Here is an 11,809-nt window from a genome sequence, read left to right as displayed (position 1 = left end):
GCAGGGGCAGTGGGAGCTTTTCATGGTTTGGCGGGTGTGAATTGAGAACCTCGTACTAACAGCATTGAATTTTGTAATATTCAGATTCCTATCTATAGTCTGTTGAGACCTACCAAGTCAATAATATGCCATTATGTTACAGCATACCCGTTTATGACTTTGTATCAACATGACCCAACCAGGGAAAAGCAAGTGTTCTTCAGAATTATCTGAAGTGCCATTATGAAATGTATCGGAAAACTGGCAGAATAGAAGAAGGATTTCACTAATAAATCTCTCACTTGGATTTTATTTTTTAAGGTGGCATGCCTCTTGAAGTGCCTTTTATTCCGTTACAGTTACGTTTCTAAATTTAATTTTTTCTATAAGTTCTCTTTGTATATGATGTTAATCAGTATTTTTAAATAAAGATAGAGGATATCAACAGCCTTTAATTTAAAAGTTTAAAGATTATAACTAAAAGAAATATTCCAAAACAATTAGGGGTTGTATGTTATTCTTTTTTTGAAAGAAATAGATATTGATTTTAAATTATTTCTTGATTGATCCAAAAATTTAAAAACTTTTCACTCCTTTGACTTCTAAGAGTTGAGTAAGATTTAGAATTGATTTCTTGTATGAACAATGTATAAATTATACCTGGTCTGTTTACTTCCCATGGTTGCAAAATCAAAAAGTATATGGCATATAAATCAGGCCTATTGCTAGGTAGACAGAGTACCTCCCTGTAAAGCACTTACAGTGTGGCAGAAAAAAATGTCATTAAACCAGTCATTTTGCAAATAATTGTTTAACATTCTATGACCTAAGTGCCAAGAAAAACTGCTGGTAGCCCAGAACTAGTGTTGATCTGTGAAAGTTGCCCTGGAGAGGGGAAATTTAAACTGAGACTTAGCAAAAGATTGTGGGAGACCAGTCCTACCAGTAGAGGAATAATATTTGCAAAGACTCCAAGTTTGGAAGAAGCTTAAAGGTCCTTAGTAACCGAAAGGCTAGTGTGACTGGCAGAGAACACCCTTTGGACTTCACAATAGTCCTGTGAGTTAACTCCATTTTACGGATAAGAAAACTAAAGCTCAGAGTGGTTTAGTGATTTGTATAGTTTTACTGTTAGAAATGGCAGATTGTTTTAAACTTGGTTGGTCTGTTGAGTTGACCTGACTACAAAATCCTTGTTCTCTCTACCATGCCATTCTTTCCTAGTCACTTTCCTCACAGACTTAACTGTATTCCTGAAAACATCTTCCCTCTTGTTTTTTTTTTTTTCCTCTGAGGGCTTAGCAACTCTCCCTCTTGCTCATTGTGGAGCCAGTGATGAGGTTCTTTCTTGACACTAAGGCAATAATGAATCTCAACACTAAGAGACTGTATTTACTTGTATAATATAGTACTCCAGGGGTCCTAGAAGCTAAAAGGGTAGGAATCTTGTGGATTCTGTTGCTGATATGAAATTGCAGTGTTGTTTGTGGCCTCTCATTTAAAAATAGCCTCTTGGTACTCATAAGGTACTTTAATAGCGCCAACATTTCCATCAGCCTCTGCTCCCTACCCCCAAGACACTGCAGATAAACAAAGATCTAAGTAATAAACAGTGTGCTTCTCCTGTAGCCTCAGCCCTATTCCCACAAACTTCTCCTGTATAGAAATCCTAAAGCCACCATTAATAACACATTTTATTGGAAGAATGCAAATCAAAAGACTTCCATTGCTTTAAAAATTTGAAAACCACTATCCTAGCTTAGCTCATGTTCAGTGGTTACTACATGAGGAAATTTTGATTCTTTTTACTACTAACTACATTGACTTCCTTAAACAACTCTTAAATTGGGGAAGGAGTTTTGTTGTTGTTCTCACAGCTTGTGGAGACAGTGTAGACTGACATGTTGAAGTCCAGTACTGGAACTCTGAAACAAATATCCCATGTCCTCATCTCTAGATAACTTTAGGGGGTGTGGGGGTGGGGAGAGAATTTAGGCAAAATGTCATTCTTTTTTAATGTAAGAAGAAATGCTTGATGCAAACACCTAGTTAAGTTTTTTTTATTGCTCTCAGAGCTTACTGATTATTTTTGCTTTAAATCTTTTTCTAAGCAATCTGTTTTTCTCAATTTTCCTTGCCCTCTTAAAAGGTACTGCATAAATTTAAGGCGGGTGGGGGACACGACTTTAGACCTTATCCCATTTTAACTAACCGGTTGTGCTTTTCTAGGAATTGGTGAAATTTGTCCTAAAGTAATTCCTACTTCAACGTAGATGGAGGTTGATGCTTTATTTTAATTGTAAAGTTTCCTGTTTCTCTGGTTTCCGAGGATTTCTCTTGGTAGGGCCTGATTTACTTGAAATGTGAAGTAGTACATTGATTTTCCCTACCACCCCTCTTTGTCCTCAGTTTTATGCTAAACCGACTGAAATAAATGTTTGCCTTAGGAATTTCTCTCATTTTTCAGAAGCACCCAGAGACGCACATGTTAGGAGCTCACGCTAGAATACTTTGTCATTATGGTTCTACTGTTGTTTCCTTTCAAGTTGCCTAAACACAGCTGAGTTGGTAAGAGGAGCAAAGACAACAAGATAGGGCTGCCAAGTAGGCAGGAAGCTGTAGTGGACCTAGCGAGCAGGGGCGGCTGAGCACACCCTCCATCCAATCAGCTGTGAGTGCTGTTGCTATGTGCGCTCTACTCTGCTGCCTTTGTGAAAACCTTACACAGAGGGAAGCGAAATCAGCACCCACCGCTGAACGCTGAACGTTTGTTTTAACCACTGCAGACATCTGGATCCCTCAGTTTCTGACTGTCTAGCTATTGACAGCCAGAAGGCAACTTCTTTTATACAAGGATTCCAGTATGGTTTTCAGTGGAAACAAAGGGCTTCACAGAGAAGGTGTGTAACGAAGTGTTTTTAACGGCTTTATTTTTAAGCTTCCAGTTTTCTGTAGCTGTTTACCAGTTGTGGTGTTTGCTTTGCATGGGTTTTTTAATAAATAGGTCTTGAAAAATGATCTCACTTTGAAAAACATTGAACTTAGGGAATTTCCCTTTCTTTGGCTTCATATAGTCTGTTTTCTTTGAACTGTGTTGCTTATAAGGTTATTAAAATGCTGGTCTGAACAATGAATAAGAAAAAAAAACAAAATACAAGGCATTCACCTTAATGGGGAGAAAAATATAATAAAAATGAGATTACTGGGAAGAGAATAGAGGTTAACCAGAGCATTAACTGTTTGGGGGTTTACGAGGTGTTTGTTTTTTTAAATAAAGGCTGTTAAGAATGTATTTAAAATAAGTTACCAATTTAACCCAAATTCATTGTTTGTGAATTTGACAGATTGTCAAAATTTAGCTTAGTGAGAATTTTGGCATAGTTTAAAGAATTGGGCTGTCTTTTTGTGAAGGATTTCTGAAGATGCTCAAATTGTGCAATTTCTTAATTATTTGATCTGTTGACTAGTTCTTTGCAGTTCAGATAAAGAATAGTGTGATCCAACCACTAATTCAGAGTCATGTGCTATTAAACGCCCACATAGAAAATTGAAAAAGAAAAGATTTTTAAAACAACATACCACAAATGGTTAAGATAGTGTTTTTAAAATTAAAGTAGGCCTCTAAAATATTACAATTCCATATCTAACTTAATTAATGTTGTAAACATAGTAAAGTCTTATTTAAGTAAACCCTACTAATTCAATATTTGTAATAATTGAACAAAATGTAGGTTACAGTTTGTTTTTATGGGATCTGGAAAAACCAGTTTATCCAATGGATTACGGGAAAGTTTTAAAATATCTTAGACAAACAAAAGTTTTTTACATATTCTCAAATACTACAAAATTATAAAACTTACGTAGCTGATTTAACGAATGATTCCTTTAAATTAATTAAAGCAGAGCAGCTTTTATGAACAATTTTCTTTTGCTTATTCAGTTTCACCTGGTTGTGTTGTGCAAGTGGTTCCTTTTTTGAATCTGATGATGTCTGATGAGTAAAATTTGCATGCTTTAAATTCAAAGTTAATGTTTAAATTCAAAGTTGATGTTTTTGTCTTTGTAAATGGTGTATTTTGGAATAGGATTGATTTTCATGTTACTGTTTTTTTCAAGAAGTATCTGTCATTAGAGAGGCTTAGCAATCAATGTTAGCATTATTTGAAAAGTAAGGACATTTCTTTTCTTTGACAATAACTCAAAATATGAAAAAACATGAGATCATATTCTGTGCCTATTACTGATAATTTTTAATGATATATGTACATTTGTATTAAACCAAAGACTTCAAATAGTAGTTGAAAAAAATAAATTGTCCTTAATTTTGAAAAGCGTTTAGCATGGAGCTACATGTTGCTGAACTTTGTAAGTCTCTTGAATGTCTTTGTTTTTCCAGTATCAAGCCTAACACTTAATTTTGATAGCTATAAAAACTATAGCAAAATAGAGAAGAAAGCTATCATATTGTTTAGATTTGGTAGCCTCCACAATGTAAAGCATTCATTGGCAGAAGAGGAGCTGTGAAGTGGCGCCAGAGGTGGGAGGCAAAGGTGGCAGCAGAAGTATGTTGACAGGACCCAAGTTCATTAGCTATAACTCTAATCACACAGAGGTCAATCTAGTCATTTCCATTTTTCAAGGTATCACACATTTACTAATTTTAATTATAGAACAACAAAAAAGCAAAATTTTGCTTGAATTGATTTATTACTCCCCCCCCCTTGTTTATTTCTTAAGAATTAATAGATTTTTCTAAGAGCAGGTTGGTTTCATTCATATGCTGCAAAAGATAAAGGAACATGATGTTGGCAAGAAAGTTGGGTCTACTGCTGTGTTACACAAAAGCTTTGCCATTGTATTGCAGGAAGAATAGTCTTGGCAGAATCCCAGATTTTATTCCTGGACTCAGCATCTAAGATTTTTTTATACTGGATCATCTGAAAGTTCCTTGTCAGTATCAAAAATCTCTGAGTAATAACTGATGTTTATCATCTGGTCAAGTACAGTAACTTTCTAGCATATTTCAACTCTTGAATTTATTATTTGACAGTAGAATTTACTGCTTTATTCTATATCCGATCTTTAAATTGACTACTTTTTGTACTTGTAAGTGGAAAAATATTTTAGTTCATAAAAATAGTGATTTCTTTTTTATCCTGGTCATTTGATAAATAGTAAATAGAAGTGCTAATATGTGTCACATGCAGTGATTATATAATTGATTTATTTTAAATAAAATGTTTTCATTTCTTTTCAAATCACCAGATAATAATATATAAATAGACTCTCATGTACAGTTCTTCAAAAATCTCTGTGGTTTAAAGCCTGAGGTTGAGAAGGGGTAATAATCTGAGTTTTTCTTTTCCTTTTTGTACCTCTGTGAAATCTTTTTTTTTTTTTAAGTCATTCCTGTCACTAATATTTTTTCCTTATTTATTTATTTATTTATCTTTACATAGAAGAACTGGAGTGTAGGCCAGAGGTGCTGGGTGGGTGGGGTGGGGAGTGAAACAGGCAGATATACTGAGATACTCTGCTGTGGGGAGCAGCAGGTTAGACAGGAGAGGTCTGCTATGCCATGTGGGTTAGCACAGTGGTCAGGGATCAAACTCATGCTGCAGTGGCTGGTGATAGCTTGATAGTGCTGAGACATAACCTCTGCGCCACCAGGGAAACCCTTCTTATAGGTATGTTTTATTTTTTCATTTACTTTTTTTTTAAAAAAACATTGCTTTTTTTTTTTTTTTTTAAAGATTTATTTATTTATTTATTTATTTATTTATACAAGCACTGGGTACAGTCAGAAGCGTGGGAGTGTGAGAGAATTCACCAGAGCCAGAGCAGGGAGCAGAACAGACAGACTGACGAAACACACTGCTGAGGGGAGCAGTGGGTGGCAGGAGAGGTCTGTGGGCCATGTGGGACCCTCACCCTGTGTTTGGGGATCAAACCGGTGCTGCAGAGGCTGCGGGCAGCTTCGCAACCCAGCGCTCAACTGCTGTGCCACCAGGGAGGCCACTTATAGGTATGTTTTAAGTGCTGTATGGTACAATGTTGCTTCGACTCTGCCTTGTAGAAATTCATTACTTATTCATATTCTGAATCTAAAAAAGATTTGTTTATAATAGTCGGCAGGCTGAGAAATTTTGTCGTCACCACTTTTTGTCAGGCATTTTCATGTATCAACAGTGGATTACATAAACTATTTGATTTTATGAGAGTGTGATACATCTTTTTTAAATCTTCAGATGTCACTATCTAAAATCAAAGACCTGAGTTTTTAAAATGTAGTTATTTGCAGTGTTGTGTGAATCTGATTATATAATCCTTTGTGATGAGGCTGAGTTAAAAGTAATAGCATGATGACTATTAATTTAGAAATTTGACATCGTTTTGGTCACCTCAATCTTATTCATTGAAAGATTTCTGAATATTAAATGATTTGAATTATAAGGCTTATTGTAAGTACAGGGACATTAAAATTATAAATTACAGGAAGCAGTCAAGATAGGGTAGAGAAAATAAACAGGTCCTAAGGTTCATACAATTGTTGGGACTAAACTTTTTCTTTAAGCTTCTTGTCAAGTGAAGTAAGGTGGGGGAACTACCAGGAAGTTCTGTGTGTCCCTCTTATGTAACATTTCACTGGTAAATGTGGCCATTAAAATTTAAGTTGCTTTCTGTTTTCTTAATATTTTGAGACTATTTTAAGTTCAAGTTTTTGCTATCCTATATCATTTCTTATTAATCTAGCTATGTGATACTGGACACAGTTTCTTTTCTTTGAGCCTTGGTTTCCCTTAATATGAGAATTTAGGGTAATTGTGAAGTTTAAAGTGAAAATATATGAAAGCTTCTTAGATTAGTGACAAAGTTAATACACAATAAAGGAGAATTATAATAAATTTCTCTTTAAAATTACACATTTTAAAAATCTGAGAATTTTAAGTACAGTTGGTTTTTGGGGGTTTTTTTGTTTGTTTGTTTTTGTTTTTAGTTTCCCCTGGACTTCATATTTACAAATGTACTTCTAGGTTTCTCAGTTTTGTAAGATACCTAAAAATCTGAAAACCCATGGAAATAGGGCAGAAGAAAGGGCAGAGTTTGTGGGGAAATATGTCTAAATCTTTGAAGAAACATAATCAATAATGTTAAGAAAATGATGAATAGGACCTCCCCGGTGGCGCAGCGGTTGAGCGCTGGGTTGCGAAGCTGCCCGCGGCCTCTGCAGCACCGGTTCAATCCCTGGCTGCTCCCCGGCCACGGAGGAGGGTCCCGCATGGCGCACAGACCTCTCCTGCCGCCCGCTGCTCCCCTCAGCAGTGTACTTCGGTCCTTCTGCCTGCTCTGCTCCCTGCTCTGGCTCTGGTGAATTCTCTCACCCTCCCGTGCTTCTGACTGTACCCAGTGCTTGTATAAAATAAAATAAATAAACAAATCTTTAAAAAAAAAAAAAGAAATGGGTAGAATTAAAAAAAAAAGAAAATGATGAATAAATTGGAAGATAAAAGAAGGCAGGGAAAAAAAAATTGTGTTTTTGTGTGTGTGTGTGTGTGTGTGTGTGTGTTTGAGTGAGTGATAACGCATGCCCTCAAACTCTGACTAGAGTTGCTAAAGCCACCAGGATTTGTTTAGGGGAAGTAACTTTTTTCTGACTTTTCTTTTTAATTCCTCATGTAGGATTGGTCCAAGGTTGACCTTGTATTTGTCATCCATACTAATGTCAAGAGTCAGGCCAGCTGGTTAGGATCAATAAATTAAATACCATCACATACATTATGAATGTAATTGTCTTGATATATAAGAACTTGAAGAATAAAAACCTGTTATAAGGCTAAATTTTGAAAACTCAAACTTCTGAGCCAAAATGTTCAAGAAATGCTATTTTGTTATTTCAATTAATAAGTATAGAAAATTTCAGGTTCTTTCCAGCTGACCACAGTATCTTCTTTGCTTCGAACAATGGTAATTATGTTATTTTGGGTGATAGATTTTTTTTAAAGATTTTTTTATTTATGCATCTAAGAGCTGGATTATAGACCAGAGGAATGGGGGGGTTGAGAGTATTCACCAGAGAGAGAATGGGGAACAGAAAAGGTGGATTGACTGAAATACACTGCTGAGGGGAGCAGCGGGCGAGACAGGAGAGGGCTGCTGTGCCATGTGGGTCACCTCTTTGGCTGGGCCGTGGATAGCTTCATAGTGCTACAAACCCCTTGTGCCATCAGGGAGGCCCTGGGTGATAGATTTAATCTGGATTTCTTTCCTGATTCTCAGATTTTCACTAAGCATTAAGATTTTTGTAATTACATTTTTTTTTTTAAGATAGAGTTATTTATTTATTTATTTATTTATTTATTTATTTATTTATTTATTTATTTATGCAAGCACTGGGTACAGTCAGAAGCGCGGGTGGGTGAGACAATTCACCAGAGCCAGAGTGGGGAGCAGAGCAGGCAGAAGGACCGAAGCACACTGCTGAGGGGAGAAGCGGGCGGCAGGAGAGGTCTGCGCGCCATGTGGGACCCTCCTCTGGTGGCCGGGGAGAAGCTGGGGATCGAACCAGCGCCGCAGAGGCCGCGGGCAGCTTCGCAACCCAGCGCTCAACCGCTGTGCCACCGGGGAGGCCCTGTAATTACATTGTTTAACCTTCCAATTTGCTGAAGATGCAGCGTAGCTTATTGAGAATCAGAGAACAAAAACAAGTATTTAAAAATATACCATTTTATTACTGGTGATATGTTCAGGAAGCTTCATTGGATCAAGAAACTATTTTGCATTTGACAAAAAGAGTAGGAGAACCTTTTTAGAAATAGTATCCTGATTTTACCTGATTGCCTTGCATTAGTGCATTTGTTTTGGAGTAATACATATTTATCATAAACCACTTTTCTCAAAAATATTCATATAGAAGAAGAACAATAGAGAGCTGACTTTACGTTGCTGTCTTATTTTGGGATACTGTTCCTTCTGAGGATCTGTTGAAAATTCTGAACCCCCTTGCTAGGAAAAAAAAATGTATGTATACTTGTAATTTTGTGGAAAATATCTAGAGGTTTACAAATTGTCTTATATTAAGAAATCTCATTAAACATAATTTGGGTTTAGTCCAAGTATAAAAGCAATATTTTTTTAAAAAATTGTCTCTTAAGACAGGCTAGGTAAAATTTTCAGGATGTGAATGAAAGCAAAGTGTTTAGTGGGTAAGACTGTAAAATGTTCCAATTTGCACTCCATACATTAGTATTCTTGCATGGAAGTTTTCCCTGGGGAGTGTCCCATATTCCCACACCAATTCTTATGTTCTGGATGGGCTTCTACTAGATAACTTAGCACAAAAAGACCAAGCCCGGAATGCAGTATCTAGATCCCAGTACTTATGTGCCATCTCCAAACCATACACTGAGATCTAGAAGAAATCTAGAATAAACCTCCTTTGGCCTTAGGCTACCAAGAGGAATCTTTTTTTTTTTTTTAAATTTATTTCATTTACTTATGCATAAAAGAACTGGGGTCTAGGTCAGAGGTGCAAGGGGTGATAGGATTCACCAGAGACAGGGTGGGGGGCAGAACACTGCTGAGGGGAGCAGCAGCCAAGACAGGAGAGGTCTCTTGTGCCTCATGGGTTAGCTGCCTATCAGGGGATAGAACTCATGCTGCAGTGGTTGGTGATAGCTTGAGAGTGTTGAGATTTTGACCCCTGTGCCACCAGGGAGGCCCCCAAGAGGAATCTTTTCCAGAAATCATTCTGTTCTAGGAATGAGAGATCCACTGCTATGGATGTCACCTAGTTCCATCATTTTTCAAGAGCAAAGCTGATCTTACAGAGTGTACTCAGGTTTCTCAACTCTAATTCTATTAGTCCTGTTCTGTCCACTTATTATTTCTGTGGGAGTCTTAGATTTCACATATGTGAACACACACTCAATGGAAAATATGAATGCTGAGAATACTCAAAACTTGGAGTCATGGGCCTCCATGGTGGCGCAGCGGTTGAGCGCTGGGTTGCGAAGCTGCCCGCAGCCTCTGCAGTGCTGGTTCGATTCCCGGCTGCTCCCCGGCCACCGGAGGAGGGTCCCACATGGCGCGCAGACCTCCCTGCTGCCCGCTGCTCCCCTCAGCAGTGTACTTCGGTCCTTCTGCCTGCTCTGCTCCCCGCTCTGGCTCTGGTGAATTCTCTCACCCTCCCGCGCTTCTGACTGTACCCAGTGCATGTATAAACAAAAACAAACGAACAAGCAAATAAATAAATAAATAAAACATGCCTCTATTTAAAAAAAAATAAAATAAAATAAAAAAAACTTGGAGTCATACGTGAGGTAGAGAGAAGGAGGGTGAAAGGACAGAGTGTATTTTTTAGGGTCAATCCATGTTGTAACCATATTCCCATGAGGTTAAATGTAAGACTAAATTAGGTTAAGCTTGAGGATAATTTTGGAAAGTTATGTGCCAGTTTTATGGGATTAGTGAAGCTGGAGCAAAACAAAATAGCACTAGAATAGTGAATTATTGCTTTTTTAGTGCAGGGTCATCTTCTGAATATAGAGCTTAGTCCAGAATTTGTGATTTCAAAAGACAGGACTTTGCTTCCTTTCGTGACAATGTTTTCTTAGCTTTTTGTCCCATGATCTTTCTGCATGTGGTATGGAGTAATTATATATTCGGGAATATTCCAACAAAGATCAGCAAAAAGGACAGTATTTGAGGATTTTCATGCTCTGAAACCATGATGAATTAGGTCTAGTGATTTCCACTAAGCACAGAAAAATAAAATTTACCAGGGTTAGTACAAATAAGAAGGAAATGAATAAAATCGGTGTAGCTCTAAATTTGTTCCCAAAAGCACATTCTTGGCAACCTGAACTTTCAGGATGCAAAACAAGAGGACACCAGAAATTTTCTAATTGTAATTCTTACATTGAAATGTCAGTTCCTCTGGGAACTTTCTCTGATGTTCCAGATTGAATCTTTCCTAAGTGTTACCCCACCCCTGTTATAATTTATCAGGTCACCTTGTATCCTCTTGACTGTCTTCTACTTGAAGGCAATGATAACAACTTATTTTCCCATTGCCTTCTGGAGAAAAGCTGAATTTGACTTGCAGTTTTTGACATGTACATGCTTCTCTTTCTCTATACCTCTAATCAATCTTTAAAATTACTTAAAATTAAGTTTTCTTTCTAGAGCTTGAGTTGCCCTCAGTTCATCATATCATTTTGTAATGAATTATCTCTATTATCCCTTAAAAGACTGTTGAGACCTAGAAATCAATATGGAAATTAGATTTCAGAAAGTGCTCTTTTTTGATAATGTAAATGTTTTTGCCATGGATTAGAGATTTCGTGGTTATCTAATGTAATCTTATTATTTTAAAAACAAATGTTACCTTGTCTTATTTAAGAGAATTACATTGATAAGGGCACTAGAAATAACTCAGAGAACTGTTTCAATGCAAATGAGAGTATGAGACCTAGATCCCTCCTGACTAAACCAATACCTACTTTAGGATGCAAAAGGGGGTCTGGAGATTATAATTATTAGGTTTAGAATTAATTTTTAGGGAATAATTAATTTTGATAAATCTTTTTTTAAAGATTTATTTATTCATATAAGAGCTGGGGTACAGGCCAGAGATGCGGGGGGTGAGGGGATTCACCAGAGACGGAGTGGGGAACAGAACAGGCAGACTGATTGAAAGTACACTGCTAAGGGGAGCAGCAGGCGAGTCAGGAGAGGTCTGCTGTGCCATATGGGTTGCTCCCTGGCCCGCCAGGGATGGAACTTGTGCTGTAGAGGCTGCGGATTGCTTCATAATGTGGTGCTTAACCCC

The 11,809-nt window shown here is 37.1% G+C and overlaps 1 protein-coding gene across 2 annotated transcripts in view; it reads left to right on the top strand.

The window, feature by feature from the left end:
* Window positions 1-2,842: 2,842 nt before the first annotated feature.
* The window catches only part of ATOSA (atos homolog A), a gene marked incomplete at both ends in the record, with an annotated part of 58,336 nt that continues 49,369 nt past the window's right edge, over window positions 2,843-11,809 (top strand). For both annotated transcript variants that reach the window (XM_084240387.1, XM_084240386.1), the window contains one exon: window positions 2,843-2,879. In XM_084240387.1, coding sequence (XP_084096513.1) covers window positions 2,843-2,879 — 37 coding nt within the window. The remainder of the gene's footprint in view (window positions 2,880-11,809) is intronic.

This window comes from Talpa europaea, assembly GCF_964194135.1.
Source record: "Talpa europaea genome assembly, chromosome: 8".
Taxonomy (NCBI): domain Eukaryota; kingdom Metazoa; phylum Chordata; class Mammalia; order Eulipotyphla; family Talpidae; genus Talpa; species Talpa europaea.
The sequence above is the reverse complement of the archived record's forward strand: the minus strand, read 5'-3'. Positions and strand labels throughout refer to the sequence as shown.